Consider the following 16,301-nt stretch of genomic DNA (forward strand, 5'->3'; position numbering starts at 1 on the left):
ACAAAGGGGCAGGACGTGGGGGCTCCAAGGGGGATGAGGAGGACCTCGGATCCTCCAGGTCCCCCAGTTTCCGGCCACTGTTCTGGGGTTTCCAGTTCACTCATGAAGTCTACTCACCCCAGCCCCCGCAATGACTCCGCCCACTTGCACCTGAGGCTCCAGCAAGGGGGTCGGTCCTTGGACCGGACCCCGGAGGAGCAGTCCAGTGCTCTGCCACATTCTGCATTACCCAGGTCCTCAGTCCCAGGCCGCCCTCTACTCCCAGGGACCCCAGGGAGTAGAAAGCATTTACGGGACTTAGCCAGGTGTGTCATCGATGGGGAACCGAGGCCGACAGACTTCTAGGAGCCTGTGGGACCCCCGGGACCTCTGCTGAGGAGGAAGGCCTTCCCTCTCTATTTTGGAGCCCCCTCGCCATGGGGGTGGGTGCTAGGGGCTTCCCCCGGTTCCAGGCGCCCAGAGCGGCGGAGAGGGCCCCAGACCTGTCGTCTCCCCTCCGCCCTGGGGATGGCCCAGCCCTGCCGACCCCGGGAACCTCGGAACACCAGCCCACCAGCCGGGGACCTCGCCCCTAGCAAGGCCGCGCGCCTAGGACCGTTGGCCGTGAGACCGCCGAGTCCGGCGCTTGCGCACAACCACTCCCCAACGCCAGACTTTCGGGCTTGCCAGGGATGTGGGCGTGTCCCCTGGCCCGAGGTGCCGCCAGCCAATCAGGGCTGCCTCCCGCCAGCACCGCCCACCGCGCGCGCTGCGGCCTTTCGGAACAGCAGGCGCGGCGGCGCGCGGGGGTAGTTGAGCTGCGGCCGTCTAGCTGCTCCGAGCATGCAGCGGATCCCGGCTCTAGGCCTGGGCACCTGGCAGGTGAGGTGGACCTCGCGCCCCGGGGCGGGCGGGGCCTTTCCCCAGCCGCGGAGGGGATCCGCGGGGCCATCTGCCGCCCTCCCTCCCCACCCCCCGGCGCCACCGCCCTTGCCCCCTCCCGAGCATTAGCCAGTAAATGTCGGCGAAAGGCGGGAGCAGACGGTGGTCAGGCCGGTGTCGGGGCAGGAGGACCGGCGGCCACCTGCCCGCGGGCGCCCTGGGCCAGGGAACCTGCATCCCGAAGACTAGTGCGGTTTGGGACAGAACTTACTTACCTGTGCGAACCGGGGGCGGAGCACTGTGCACCCTCGTGTCCTCGGACTTTGTCACCGCTGGCCGGGACGTGAGACCCAGCGCTCACCGAGAGCCCTCCGCACCTGCTTGCCCTGTTTACTTAGACGTCGTGTTTAATAAAAGAAGCGATCGGATGAGTAGGAATTAGCATCATCAACCCCTGCTCAACCAAGTATTATTCAAGTGATTTCTTCTAAATACTTTCCAACTCTTAAAGAGCAAGGATGTAACTTTATTCATGGTGGCTCTCCGCATCTAGCCGCTCAGTAAGCGCTCAGCCGGTTTAAATGCTTTGACTTCCCTGCCCGCCTTCTCTGGCTGTCTTCTGCACGCGGCTCAGTGTGGGAGCCCTGTCTTGCACACAGCGCAAGGAAAACCTGCAAACACTGCTTCAGAGGCCAAAACATTCCTTTCTGTTATTGTTGGACTTCAGGTGCACAGACTTGGATCAGTCTTAGTCACCCCTTCCTGATCATGCAGAGTCTTGTTTTTACGTGGTAGTTTTCAGTAGTGTAAGGTCACAGAGCTACTACCATCAGCTGTCTAATGCCCCAGAAGTGCCTTATCAACAACCAAGCACAAAAAGTCACTGGCTTGTGGCTTATTACTGCTGCGTGCAGGTAGTCAGCTGGGCAGCTCTGGGGATCTTGGTGCAGCTCACTCCCATGTCTGGGGTTTGGCTGGTCTCGGTTGGGACTTTTGGGGCTGCTCCACCTGGCTCCACCTAACTCAGCCTCAAGCAGGCTAATCTGGGATATTCTCCTGGTGACGGCTGAAGCACAAGGGAGCCAGGGAAATGCACAAGGCATCCTGAAGCCTAGGCTTGGAACCAGCATCTCCGCTGCATTCTGTTGGGCGCAGGAAAACACAAGGACAGCCCAGGTTCAAGAGCCGGGGGAATATAGCTCATTCTGAGTCTGTGGAATCACATTAAATCCATAGATCAATCTGGAGAGAACTCACAACTTTATGGTATTAAATCTGGCTTTCTACAAACATAGTATATTTCTCTGTTAATAAATTGTCCTAGATAGATTGCATCTCTCACTGTCTCTTCATCTGGTTGTATATTCAGCTTTCCCTTCATTTGTTGGAATTATTCCTGGATACTGGACAGTCTGTGAAACTACTGGAAATGAAACTTCTCTGAAATTATGTCTTCAGCTCATTCGTTGTTGATGCATAGAAAAACAATCTTCTCCGGCATCTGGCTGGCTCAGTCGGTAGAGGGTGGGACTCTTGATCTCTAGGGTCAGAAGTTCAAGCCCCATGTTGGTTGTGGAGCCTAGTTAAAAGAAAAAAACAATCTTCTTTGGTATATTCAACACATTTCCAGCCACGTTGCTAAAATGTCCTATTGTTCTCTTCATTTGCCTATAGATTCATTTGGGTTTTCTACATAAATGATCATACCAGCTTCAAATAATGCTACTTTCATTTCCTTTTTTCTGATCCTTAAGTCTCAAATTGCCTTTTCTGAGCTGATTGTGATAGCTAGGGCCTCCATTACCGTGGACATTCTTGTTTTGTTCCCGATCTTAAAGGGAATGTTTCTGATATTTACACGTTTAGGATGATGTCTGCCCCTAGGTTTTTTGGGTTGTGTTTGTTCTTGATATTTTTGTTATCATTGTTGTTTTAAATGTGGGTATTCCTTACCAGGTTAAAGAGTTCCCTTTTGCCCTAGTTCACTGAGACTTTAAATCAGGAATGGGTGTTGAATCTTATGCAACATTGATTGACATGATTTATTTTTTAGTCTATTAATGCGAATTATTATGGATTTCCTAATATCAAGCTATCCTTGGCTTTCTCAGATAAACTCAGGGTGGGTGTGGTATGTTTTTTTTCCATAATATATTGTTGCATCCAATTTGCTGTTATTTTACTTAGGGTTTTTGCAACTGTTATTCATGAGTGAGATGAATGTGTGACTGTCCTTTTAATATTTTTGTCTGCTTTTGATTCCAGGGATATGCTGGGTTAGTGGGATGAATTGGGAGTATTCTTTGTTTTTCCCTTCTCTGAAAGATTTTATGTTAAATTGGGATGATTTCGTCCTTGAAAATTTTGTAGAACTGTGTGTGTGTTTAACTAATTGCTTCATTTAAAAAATAATTATAGGACAAGTCAGCTTTTACTTCTTCTCAAGTAAGTTTTTCTAGGGACTTTTCCTATTCTTCTCATCTTTCCAAATTGTCAGCTTATAGTTACTGATAATATTTTCTGAGATTTTGGGTCTCTGTTTAATCTGTATGACTGTTTTTCATTCAGGTCATTAAAAAAAAAAAAAGGGGTCCCATCAGTCTCATCAGAAGTTTGTCCACCTTATTCAGATTTTTCAAAGAACTAGCCTCCAGCTTTGTTGATCTCTGTCATGTCTTTATTGGATGTTCGTTCTTGTTTTCAAATTTTCTCTTTCCTTCTAATTTCTTGGCGGTTTATTTCCTGACTTGAGATGAATGCTTCATTAGCTTTCAGCCCCTCTGAATGTGCTGCTCGTCAAGCGAAGACCATTACACACGGTGCATGGGGTTCCACGAAGGTCGAGTGAGCAGGTGCTTTGTGAACCACGAAGCCCTTTGGGAAGGCTCAGTGCGATGTGTTGTGAGCCCTGCCCAGGCTTCTTCCCTGCTTCCATCCCTTTGCTTGCTTGAGCAGCCCCAGTTCACAGTGAGCATTTCTGAACTTCCACAGTCTTGATGGAATCCATACCGTTCCTGTAGGTTTGGGGAGATGCTGCAAGGGTGGTGGATTATCTTCGTGTGAGTACACACCTGTTCACCTTTACCCCTGGATTTCTGGTCTTGTTGGGTAGAGGGTGAGTCTACACCTTCTAGTATCTCAGTTACTATTATGATTCCTCCTCCATTTCTTTATTCCTCTGTTCATTCAGGAAGCACAGCGTCTGGCTCCGTTATTTGCAGGCACTAAAAATACCTATAGAGTTTTCCCCAAATAAGGAAAGGAGTTGGAACTTGGATCGTGTCTAAATCCTTTCTGACTCTGACATTCCCTAATTTTAGTGCTGACTGATACTTGCACCAATTCCGTGACCTCCTCACTTACGCACCGTTTGAGTCTACATTTTAGAGTGAAAAGGTGGGGTCTCCTGAATGTGAGTGGATTGCTTCTGTCGTGCTCATTCTGCAGGCGGCTCCAGGGGAAGTGACAGAGGCAGTGAAACTGGCCATCGACGCCGGATATCGGCACTTCGACTGCGCTTACTTATACCACAATGAGAGTGAGGTCGGAGCCGGGATCCAGTGCAAGATCAAGGAGGGTGTGGTGAAACGAGAGGACCTGTTTATCGTCAGTAAGGTAGGACTTTACATACAGGGCCAGCAGGGTGTCGACCATGCGGGGCTTGGTTAACAAGACGGCTGACCCAGCATGTGGAGGGGTTTCTGGTCTCCTAGGAGCTGGAACCAGACCTGACTAGACTTGGGCAGCGTGGTACACATGCTGGGAGTCGTGCGGTTGAAGGCGTCCAGGACAGGGTGACGAGCAGAGGGGACAGCTTGCACAGAGGCACGAGGCATGGGACAGCACCTTGGGTACAGGGACCTAGAAGAAGCTTGGTGTTCCTGGATTGGAAAATGGTAGGCAGCGGAGTCCTGAGAAACGAGGCTGGAGCAGGGGACGGGCCAGATCACAGAGGCCTGCATGCCTTTTAAGGGCCTTACTCTTTTTCCCATAGATAAAGGCGCACAGTTGAAGGTTTTTACGTAGGGAGCTTATCCTCTACAGCAGTGAGACTTGTGTCCTATCTAGGCGATTACAGCCACTGAACGGAGCGTGTGTTTGAGCAGGAGGCAGAAGACAGGAGACACTGAGGGCAGCGTGGGTGGGAGAGGAGGGTGGCCCGGACGTGGACAGTGGAGACGGTGGAGGAGGGGGACAGCCGTGCAGCCGGTTAGGGGCAGACCCAGACAGCAGAGTTCAAGAACTCCTTTGCTTTTGACTTTGAAGCGAAACGTTAACACCCTGTGGCCAGGAGCCACGGGCCCTCATTCCAAGCTGTCTCTCACAAGCCCCGAGAGCCTGGGTCAGTCAGTGGATGGCGCGGGGTCACAGTGTCGTTGTGTGTAAAGCGAGACTCAGATTTGACCATCGCCTGAGTAGTTTCCAGGTCTGATGTCCATAATTGCACAATTCACTGCTGTTTCTGTAGAACATTTGCTCTTCTGTTTTACTCTCTGATGATTTCTGTAATTCGTCGCTGCTTCTAAAGCTGGAGCAAAGGGCGAGTAAGGGAGATGCCTAGGTACGCACCTGGCCGAGGGACAGACGTCTCTCCTGCTACCCCAGGAAGGGAGGTGGGTGCCGGGACTGCTGAGGCCAGCCAAGATCCGGGGGGGAGCTGTGCTCATTACTCTAGACATTTGCAAAAGTCATGGAAATATAATTTTAAAAAAAAAATCACTTTATGTATTCACCATCTAGAGAGTCCTGTTGTTAACAAGGTATTTTTAGTTTTTTTTTGTTTTTCTTCTCTTTTGTCAATACACTGTGTTTACAGTATGTTTTTACATCTTTGCATCCTCTTTCTTGTACTTGTTTTGTGTTTTCTCTTGCTTTGTCGGAGCCTTCAGATTGGCTCCCGTCACAGTTAATACTAAACAGTCTGATGGGAAGTAACGAAAGGAAAAACCAATCACGGATTTTCTACTTACCAGAGGGCGGGGAGGGAAATACCCAAGTCAGTACCGGTGAATGTTCACTCGCCCACCTAACTTAACTGCACGAGTGTGAGGCCTTCGTCCCCGAGGACTTCACCACGGCGCTGAAGTGGGAAAGACAATGCAGAATTTCTTCTGAGTTTCCCTCCTCCCCTTTCTGCTCCCAGGCGCTGGGTTTGGTTTGGTTTGGTTTGGCTTTGGTTTTTTTTTGGTCCCAGTGGATCCAGATAACCAGACGGCCCCCCCACCAAATAGTTCATAGTACCTCCAACTTCCCTTTAGTAGGACTCGGGCTGCAGAGCCCAGTTTTGGAGATCCCTCCTCGAGGGAGTCCCAGAACCATCTGAGAATAACGTCGCAGCCCTGTTGTGTTTATTGCCATCTGGTCTTGGATGTTGTCTGTCTTCCTGATACTGGATTTGTGGGGCCAAGGGGCAGACGTGTTAACCCTGGCTTCCCTCCTCCCCTCGACAGCTGTGGTGCACCAGCCATAAGAAGTCCTTGGTGAAAGCAGCGTGCACCAAGAGTCTGAAGGCCTTGAAGCTGGATTACTTGGACCTCTACCTCATACACTGGCCCATGGGTTTCAAGGTATGACAGGTGCGAGCGGCACCTTCCTTCCTGGTCATGCCCGTCGGGTGGTGCAGGGAGCGTGGGCCTCAGCTCGGCAGAAGCCTGGGCTCCAGGCCCCCCCCACCCCTGCGGGCCCCCATCAGCTCACTTCTCTGCCTCACAGCCCGGGGAGGAAGACATGCCCTTGGACCACAGCGGCATGGCGATACCCAGTGACACCGACTTCCTGGACACGTGGGAGGTGAGCCATGGGCTGGCGGGCCTCCGGGCAGGGTGCTGGGCCTCCGGGAGCTGGCTGTGTTCCAGCACAGGTGTGCAGTATGAATGGGGAACGCACACCTGACTCAGACACTCAGACACCTGGGCGGCCGTCTGCTTCCTTAGTCCCGGCTGGTTCTGCTCTCCGAATCGTTTGTTTGAGGGGTTACTGAGGCAGACCTCCCTGTCAGGCTCAGTGTGGACTTGTTTTTTGATTAGAAAACATCACACGGTCATTACAGAAATACGGAAGAGGATAAAAAGAAAATTTAATGATCCCATTTTTCCATTACGTGGTGGTAATGACCACTGCTGGTCTGTAGCTGCCGAGGGCTCGACTGTAAGGGCTCGTGGGAGCGATGCCGGGCAGCACAGCCAGGTCTGGGGGGCGCGGGGGGAAGCTGGAGGGTGGTGAGGGTTACAGCCTGTTGCTGGAGTCCAGACACAAGGGGAGGAAGAGGCCTCGAGCAAAGCAGCGGGCATGGGAGTTGGGGCGAGGGGTGCCAACTGTCCTGGTATGGAAGGGGGCCGGGGGGTCCCGCTGCCCTGGGCCGATGTGGCGCCCTGGTATGGAAGGGGGCCGGGGGTCCCGCTGCCCCGGGCCGACGTGGCACCCTGGTATGGAAGGGGGCCGGGGGTCCCGCTGCCCCGGGCCGACGTGGCGCCCTGGTATGGAAGGGGGCCGGGGGTCCCGCTGCCCTGGGCCGACGTGGCGCCCTGGTATGGAAGGGGGCCGGGGGTCCCGCTGCCCCGGGCCGACGTGGCGCCCTGGTATGGAAGGGGGCCGGGGGTCCCGCTGCCCTGGGCCGACGTGGCGCCCTGGTATGGAAGGGGGCCGGGGGTCCCGCTGCCCCGGGCCACGTGGCGCGTGTAATCTTGCGCACCGATGCGGGGTAGAGGAGGGCAGGGGTGAGGCGTGGGAAGCAGGTGAGGTCACGCTGAGTCAGGGAGAGTCGTGGGAGCTGGCCTCGGAGTACCAGCAGAACGAGGGGGTGCACAGACGGGGAGGAGCTCTAGCCAGGCCACCCTTTCCCCCCATTCCTCTTAAACAGGGGACTCAGCGGAACAGATTGGCTGAGCGCTCTGGGCTGTGAGGCCGGGGGCCAGCGGCCCCAGCCCTTTCTGACCCACCGCACGGCCTCTCGGGAAGCCGTGGGTTAAACTCTGGGCCGTCTGTGCACAGGAGCGGGGTTCTGGGTGGTGCCCGGGGGTACAGCTGTCCAGCCTGCAGCTGTTGTGCGCTCACTGGTCGCCCGCCCGTGGCCACTGTGGACTCCTGCTGACGCATGCGCGGCTTGGGGCCAGCCGGAGACTGACAGCCCCTCCCTGTGCTTAGGGAGCATATAATCTAGGTAGAAAGAGGGGTGAGCGAACAGCAGTGGATGTCCTTGCCCCAACACCGTATCAACAGGTTTTCAGAGTAAGAGGAATAATTACAGCTACAATGTTGAGCGTTTACCACTTTCCAGCCCGGAGCTAAATGCTGTGCCTGCATTATTTGATGGAATCTTTAAAACAATCCTGTGACATGGACAAGCTTGTCCAGGCTAGCAGGTGAGGACACTGAGGTTTAGTGCGATCTTATAAATGCACCCAAGCTCGCCCAGCCAGGGAGAGGTGGAAGTGGATTAGGCCCTGGGGGCAGAATGCCTGGGGGGCGTCCGGGGACTATTTAGGGATCCTGGATGCAGCTGGTTCCTGCAGTGTGCAGAGGAGTGAGGGGCGTGGATTATCAGCGGAGCAGAACTACTCTTTGTTCTCTTTAGGCCATGGAGGACCTGGTGGTTACGGGGCTGGTGAAAGCCATCGGGGTGTCAAACTTCAACCACGAACAGCTTGAGAGACTTCTGAATAAACCCAACTTGAGATTCAAGCCAATGACTAACCAGGTGAGGCTTTAACAGGTGGAGTTGGCTTTTCACCTGTCCCTTCCATGTGGCTAAATGGGAAACGGAAGAAGGGGTGGGGCACACAGTGGGCATTTTTCTCCTGTGGCTGCAAATGGGTGACTTAGGGAGCAGTTAGGCAGGTAGCTGGCGCCGAGGCAGGGGAGCTGCTCCAGAGGCTTGTCCGGACAGGTGGTGCCCTCGGAAGGCAGGGCGGGGGCTGAGCTGGGTTTTCTCTGTGCAGAAGCGGTGAAAGGTCCCGGCGTGCCCTCCTCCCTCACTAACAGTGGTGCTCACAGCGGTGCGGGCTTCCTGGGAAAGCACCAGGGCCCCCTCCCCTCTCTCCAGCCTCACAGGGTGGGCAGCTGAAAGACCACCACGTTCACAGACACTCCCAGGACTTCTGTGCAGAGAGCTGGCTCGTGAGGAAAGGGCATTTTTGTAGCACTTTATTTTACCTAGACGTTTGCTAAAGTGTCATGTACATTTACAAAGTGCACACACATGACAGTAGAGCTTGATAGACTCTCCTAAAAGGAGCCTAGCTGTGCTCTGCATCCAGGTCTAGAAACAGTGTGGCCAGCACCTGGGAGCCCCACCACACTCTTTTCTATGGACCAGCCCCTGACAAAGGGCAGCCTCTATGCCGATTACTAAAGCACAGAGTAGCTTTGAACTTTATGTAGATAACGTGACACATTATGTGCTCGTTTGTATCTGGCTTCTTTCAACCTTGTATTTGTTAGATGCTTCCGTGTTCGTGTATGATTGTCCCTCGTTCTGATCTCTGCATGGTATTCCATTACATGAGTAGAGCGTAGGGTAGTTATCTATTCTAGCGCTGATGGGGACTTGGGTAGTTTCCGGTTTGGGGACATTAAGAATAGAGCATCACGTTCCATTTTTTATTAAAAAACCTTCCTAGCTGAAGTACCACATGGATACGGGAAAGGGTGTCGCTTGGTGAGTCTCCGCAGGTGAGGTGCCCGAGTGGTCAGCACCCAGAGCAGGAAGCAGAACAGCCTCTGCCTCTGGAAGCTCTTCTAGCTGCTGTCCCCACGTGAGGCACAGCTTAGTTTCCCTGCTTTACAACCTTGCGTGCCTAGAATCTGTTCATGTGCGTCATAGCTCCTGTCCCGTCAGGGTTTGGGGCGGCAGTGTAAATCCAGGGGCCGGTTGGTGCCTCGTCTGTGGGGTGCAGAGGGGCTGGAGGGTATGTTTCCTAGTTAGGGTTCTGAGCCCCCAGGAACGCGGGCTCAGCAGGGTTTTCAGAGAGCCCAGCGGCTTTGTGTTTCCTTCTGCTGCTGGCCGTGCCCCGCACGCCCCTGAGCTCTGTCCTGGAGCCCACGAGGCACTGTTGTAGCTCTTCATTCACCCTAACCCAGCATCTGTTTTCAGCCCACTGAGAGCCTGGAATCATACGTGAGAATTTAGAGAATGTGGAGACGGGAATCCTGCGCTCCAGTTTCTTTCATGTCCATTGGCGTCCCCTGGAGCGTGTGTGCCCCGTGACTCCCCAGCCTCGTTCGCTCTCCTCACAAGTGTTTCCGGAGCACGTTCTGTATGGCTAGCTTATTCTAGATGCTGGGGAGATGTCTGGGAGCGCAACAGTCAGGCCAAACCCATGCCTTCATGGAGGGAGGCAGACGATGGCAAATCAGTACAACATCGAGGATGTCAGTGACGTGGGCTAGAACGGAAAGTAAAGGACCAGAGCGAGGGCCTCACCGAGCAGGCGCTGTCTGAGCGTCCAGGGACCGCAGGGGTCCCTCCTGCCCATTCTCAGTGGCCTGTCACTTCACAGGCGCGGGTCATGTAGCTCCTCAGTGACAGAGCCGAGCGTGCCCTGTTTCCTGATGTACGGTTGGTCTGAATTTTCCTGGTAAGCTGGGATTCTCTTTGTAGATTGAGTGCCACCCGTATCTTACCCAGAAGGATCTGATCCGTTTTTGCCAGTCCAGAGATGTGTCCGTGACCGCATACCGGCCCCTCGGTGGTTCCAGGTAGGGCTGCGTTGGTGGTGCTGAGTCGAGGCTCTAGCAGGAAAGAGATGCACCCTCCGGCTGAATTTGGGTAGTTGGCAGAGGGTCTCAGGAAGGAGGGAGTGGGCAGGGCTGCAGGGACCACAGGCACCTGCAGGGGGCGCTCACAGCCCCCCTGGACCCTGTAGCTGAGGGAGGGGGCTGGTGCTGGGAGCCAGAGGAGAGTCACTTTGAGGGACAGAAGCAGCTGGGAGCAGCCTCTTGCAGAGCTCTGGACTGGCACGTAGGGTCCTCTGCTAGGCCTCTCTGTTGGGCGGGTTCACAGACATCCCCTTCTCCCCAGAACAGAGACTCCACCCGTCCTCTTTCCCCAGAACCTGAACTGTGTGCTCCCTCCATCAGCTAAGCTAACGAGCCCCCACTCGCACGGCCCCTGGACCAGACACCTGGAAATTCGGCCTTTCCAATCCATCAGCAACATCCACTGATTATTCTGCCAGAGGACCTGGGATCTGTCTCTTGATCTCTGTTCTCGCCATCCCTGCCTTAGTTAACTGGGAGTTCTCACGGGTAATTCTGCGGCCTCTTCACTCCGGCCAGATTTGCCCTGTTCATGTTCACGGTAGCCGAAGGGAGCACCTCAATACGATCATGTCACTTTCCTGCTTAAAAACTCTTCAGGTCTTGGCATGGCCTAGGAGTCCCAACTGGTCTGGCCTCTGCCTACTTCTTGCCTCACTTCTTCCTGCAGGAAGTGTGCGCACCAACCACTTTAAACTACGCGGGGCTCCCAGAATAGAGCACGTTCTTTCCAGTCTCTGTGCCTCTGCACACTGTTCTCTTTACCTAGAATCTTGCTGTTATCCTTTTTTTTTTTTTTAAATCTGGCTAACTGATGTCTAGTATATGGTTTAATTCAGCGTCACCTCCTCCAGGAAGCCCTCCGGACTCCCCATAGTCAGGTTTTGTCCATAGCCCTTGTCACACTGTCTTGTCATTAATTCCTTTTCCCACTTATCAGAGCTGCTTGAGTGCAGGGACAGCGTGTGATGTGTGACTCCGCCAGCCCCTGGCTCAGTGCCTGGGACAGAGCAGGGGCCCCGGGAGGGCTGGAAGCATTTGACTCTGATTCTCTGTGTGTCTCCCGTGGGAAGCAGGCACAGGTGTTTGAACTTGGTAGCAGCAAGCGAGTTGCTGGAAGGCCGGGTGGTGGTGTGCAGCTGAGCGTGGGGTCCCGGGGCCACAGTGGGAGGCGGGAGCCGCCCAGGGCAGGGGAACCAGCTGAGTGCTGGGCCCGCGGCAAAGGCAATCAGCCGTTTAGTTCCTTCAGGAGATGCTGAGCACTGTTTCTAGAGCAGTGCTCAGAATCTACGAGTGGCTTAAAGAATGTTCCTGCAGAAATGTCTCTCCGGGGAGGTTAGGGCCCGTGGGACCCACGCTGAGGAGAGGGCCATTCTCTGCACTGGAGCCCGACACGTCCCCAGTCTTGGGCTTGTGCTGGTATTTGAGTTGAACTTTTCTCGGCTCGCCATCATCATCAACAACTACTTAGGAACAGTGCCGCGGGCACACTCCAGGCCTTGCGGCAAGTGTCAGAAGGGCACACCCCAGAGCATGGGCAGGCCCTCCGACGTTGCCACCTCGTTCTCAAGGACACACCGAATGACCGTGAAAGCAGGGCATCCGGCTGTTTCCACGGGGGTGTTAGCACTGGTTGTGGTGGGATTTGGGTGATGAGCTCTCCTGTACCATTTAACTTCCCTACAGGGAGCAAGTACTGTGCTCAGACACAAATCTGGCTTTTACGTGGTGTGTTTTGAAGCAAGAAGCACACGTTTGACCCCCTAACTCCCTGCCCGGTCCTGCTCTCTCTAGTGAGGGGGTGGACCTGCGGGATGACCCCGTGATTCAGAGGGTGGCCCGGAAGTACAACAAGTCTGCAGCCCAGGTAGGAAGGGGCTGCCGGGGCTAGGGGGTGGGGGTGGGGGGCGTGCCCGCTTCCTCAGGGAGCCAGGGACTGGGTGGAGGAAGGGTTCGCTCACGCTGGCCCAGATGACCCCTGCCCGGAGCTCCCTCGGCCCGCCAGCCCGGGGCCGTGCTCCCAGCCACTGAGGCTGTGAGCCGCCGTGGGCGGGACTCCGGATGGGGGCTCTGGGGCCGTGTCCCTCGGCCCGCCAGCCCGATGGGACAGGGATGGACTTTACCACTCTCTTCCGTGCTCTCATGTCCGACGTCTGGGGGTTGGGCGCCTCAGTGAATTCTCATTAATTCACTGAATTCTCCATGGGCCAGTGGCAGTCATTACACACACATTGGAAGAACCGTCCAGAAAACGCCGGTTTGGTTCCTGAAGGATTTTGGAACAGAAGAGCTTGTAATAAAAGCTCCAGCTGCCCCTGACTTTTGGACTTCATTGCACAATATAACGTAAACTGCGCGGGAAACAGCTAACTCCGTGGGATTTCCCCTTGTCTGATATTAAACTTTTTTTTCTGTAGATTTTGCTCCGATTTCAGATCCAGAGGAATGTGATAGTGATCCCCAAATCGGTCACCCCAAAGCGGATTCTTGAGAATATCCAGGAAAGTGCTTTTCTTCTTTTACTCGGAGGGTTTGGGATCATATGTTAGTTAGCTGGGGGTCTGACCACTGCAGCAAACGGGCCCCCTGTGGCTTTGACACGGCAGAGGGGCGGGATGAAGCCGCGGCCACAGCACAAGGAACCCGAGAGGGTGACTGCACCGGCCTAGGAGCTGGCAAACCAGCTGAAATGGGGAACAGAGAGGTGATGAACCAGGGAGTCGGCCAGAGGTGCCCAGGGTGCCCGCCCAGCCAGGAGCCTGCTCCCCAACCCTCAGGACCGCTGGCCCCGGAGCTGCCCTGAGCCCTCCAGAACTGAACCCAGCCTCCCCCGGGGCCCCAGCCCGCCCTCCAGTCAGAACTGCGTGGACACTGAGTCCCTGGTTTCTGCTGGACTGGGGTGGAGGATCCCCTGTGGGGAGAGGCCGGGCCCCTGGCCACTGCACCTTCTCTCCCAGCTCCTCAGCAGCAACTAGGGTTGGCTCTCCTGGAGAAAAGCTCTTATTTTAGGAGTGAGTCCTAGTTCTCAAGTGTGTTAAGAGCAAAAGGGCGGGCAGGGTGGCGGGAGGCAGCTTAGAATTCTGCTTTAGAAGGAAAGGACACGAAAATCACACCGTGTTACGGATACTGTTAGACTTAACGGTCCCGGGGCCCATGTGTCCTCCGGGCTGGCAGGGTGTGGGGCACAAATGGTTTGGGGCTTTGGTTTTTCATTTTTTAGTTTTTTTGAGCAGTGGGGAAAAAATGCTTTGCTGCACCTCTTAACTCTTCTGGGATGTCCTTACTCCTGAGGGGTGCGTGCAGTTCCCACCCAGCCCTGGGCAGCCAGCATCCGGCGGCGGCGGCTCACAGTCCACGTGCGGGTGCGGAGGCCGATGCTCTGGGGGAGTTGCAGGTGTCACACGCAGTGTTTCATCCGCAGCGCCGTGTCCCCGATGGGCCTGGCTCAGTGCCTTGCAGGTGACGCGTGCTCAGCGAAATGTTCACCAATCTGAACTGGCTGTGAACATCTGTTTTGGCTGCAGGTGTTTGACTTTGAATTATCAGAACAGGATATGAATGACATCCTCGGCCTGGACAGGAATTTCCGAATGTGCAGCTTACCCATGTAAATATGTCTCCTTTACTCCCTCTCACGACAGGGATTGGTTCCTGAAGAGGTGCTGATTATATACGTTTGAGGTTAAATTAAACCTTCTCATCAGTCTTTCCTGTTTGAGGCTGGGCCACTGAGTGAATCCAAAGACTAATTTAATTTAATACATCGGGGAGCTTGAAAGTACATGACTGTAGCTTTTAGTATGTTTCTTTTAAAAAGAATGAACATCTCTATTTTTTATTTGTTTTCCTGTTTTTCAGAGCTAAAAACCACAAGGACTATCCTTTCAACATAGACTACTGAGCATGGCTCCCCCCTTCCTCCTCCTGCTGCCGGACAGATGCCCCAGGTCTGACCCACCCCGCCTCTGCACAGGGCGGCCAGGGAGGGGAGGGACGGGGTTTGATTTGGGTGGATTCCTGCCTGGAACAGAAGCTGAGCTCCCTGAGAAATTCACACAGTTCAGCCGGTCTCAGTGATGGAGACAAACACCATGGGAGTGGTGATCACTCTCCATGGAGAACCCTCAGTCCTAAGGATCCTTTGAGCACAGTGTGATGGGATTTTTACAAGATAAGCTATGTGGCCTGTACTCTCGAAATAAAGATTGTATTATGGAAATACTTAAATACAAGAGTTGAGATGGGGTGTCAACGAGTCTCTACATCTGTCACTCAAGTCCCCTCACCAACCCTGGGCCCGCCTTGTGTCATCTGTGCTTCTCTGTCCCTGCCAATCCCCCCAAAATCCTTAACCTTCACACATCCAGAGAACACCTGGCTGAACGTGGGAGAGGTCTCAGTTCAACACAGGCTCTTCTTATTTAAATATAGCTGGGAAAACCCAGCTCAGAGAGGACATGTGGCCCATCCCCCTCATGCACTCAGGGTCCAGCCCGTCCACGTGCCGCGTGAGGAAGAGCATGAGGGCGCGTGTCCACATGGGCTCGTTCAGGGCAGCATGTGACTCGTCTCACTAGGTGGCACTTCGGCACCAAGCTTCGGACCAATTATTATGTTAGATTAAAAAGGTTCATTTTCATGAATTAATTGCCAGGTGTTTCCCTGTTTCTGTTAAGTGTATGAAAAGTTCTACACAACTGGCTAATAATGCTTTCTATTAATATTTACAGAATTTTTCTATGTAACAAAGTAATTCTACCGGATTCAGAATGCAAAGAGAACAGAAAAAAGCTCAATTATAGAAAGTAAAAATGGCCTAAAATAGCAGTATCTAAGAAGAATCATCTTTCTAGTGGCTCCTTCTAATCTTTGCCCATGTCCACGACATATGTAGATAAACAAATTACATAAAATATGTAACACAGGGGCGCCTGGGTGGCTCAGTCGGTGGAGCGTGGGACTCTTGGTTTCGGCTCAGGTCGTGATCTCAGGGTTGTGAGGTTGAGCCCCGAGTGGGGCTCTGTGCTCAGGGAGGAGTCTGCTTCTCCCTTGCCCTCTGCCCCTCCCCCCACACACTCTTTCTCTCTCTCTCAAATAAATAAATCTTAAAAAAATATATGCAACACATATACACATCTAAAAAATGGACATAAACACTTCACAAAACCTGCCACACAGCGTGTGTCATTTGTAACTTGCTTTTTAAAAACGCATGAATGTATATACTGCATGTACACAGTTCATGCAACTGTTCACTTCATATTTTGACAAATAATTTTAACTGATCATCCGAGCTTCCTGCCTAGTGTAAATGATTTCCACATCTTACACTGAATCCTTATCACCATAATTCCAGCCTTGCAAAGGCACTGTTCGATGGGGGGGGGGGGGGTGCTGCTTCTCATCTCTACACCTTAAACTTAAACAAATGTCCCTTGAGGGAGCACACACTGTAAGTTCCATCACTTTATATTCTACAGAAAAAAAAGGATTACACATTTGTAAGTGGTTTTTTGACTAGGACCACTTGGAAGAGCAACACCATGGCAAACACCGGGAGGATGAGAAACACTTGGCCCCACGGAGCTGGGGTGGAGGACGCGTGCACACCGTGAGTCCTGCGCCTGCATCCGCTGGGCCCAGCGCGGGCGGCCCACAGGCTCTGTCGCACTGTGCACATTCGA

The 16,301-nt window shown here is 53.5% G+C and overlaps 1 protein-coding gene across 2 annotated transcripts; it reads left to right on the forward strand.

Annotated features, from left to right (window-relative positions):
- The first annotated feature begins 731 nt into the window (after positions 1–731).
- On the forward strand, positions 732–14,849 carry AKR1E2 (aldo-keto reductase family 1 member E2). Of its 2 annotated transcripts, none has more exons than XM_078075084.1 (10): positions 732–861; positions 4,309–4,476; positions 6,312–6,428; positions 6,574–6,651; positions 8,435–8,557; positions 10,460–10,557; positions 12,412–12,484; positions 13,035–13,115; positions 14,139–14,224; positions 14,476–14,849. In XM_078075084.1, the coding sequence occupies exons 1-10, from the start codon at positions 823–825 to the stop codon at positions 14,516–14,518; spliced, it is 906 nt and encodes a 301-aa protein (XP_077931210.1). In that variant the 5' UTR covers positions 732–822; the 3' UTR covers positions 14,519–14,849. The 2 variants fall into 2 exon arrangements, with proteins under 2 accessions (XP_077931210.1, XP_077931211.1); XM_078075085.1 differs by lacking the exon at positions 732–861 and adding an exon at positions 1,298–2,127.
- The last annotated feature ends 1,452 nt before the right edge of the window (positions 14,850–16,301 follow it).

The sequence above is a fragment of the Halichoerus grypus genome, chromosome 6, assembly GCF_964656455.1.
Source record: "Halichoerus grypus chromosome 6, mHalGry1.hap1.1, whole genome shotgun sequence".
Taxonomy (NCBI): domain Eukaryota; kingdom Metazoa; phylum Chordata; class Mammalia; order Carnivora; family Phocidae; genus Halichoerus; species Halichoerus grypus.

Bases quoted from the DNA above. Each gene is read 5' to 3' on its own strand.
- AKR1E2 (XM_078075084.1), top strand. From the start codon at position 823: ATGCAGCGGATCCCGGCTCTAGGCCTGGGCACCTGGCAG. The intron at 862-4,308 runs GTGAGGTGGACC...CTCATTCTGCAG, and splicing joins TAGGCCTGGGCACCTGGCAG to GCGGCTCCAGGGGAAGTGAC. The intron at 10,558-12,411 runs GTAGGGCTGCGT...TGCTCTCTCTAG, and splicing joins CGGCCCCTCGGTGGTTCCAG to TGAGGGGGTGGACCTGCGGG.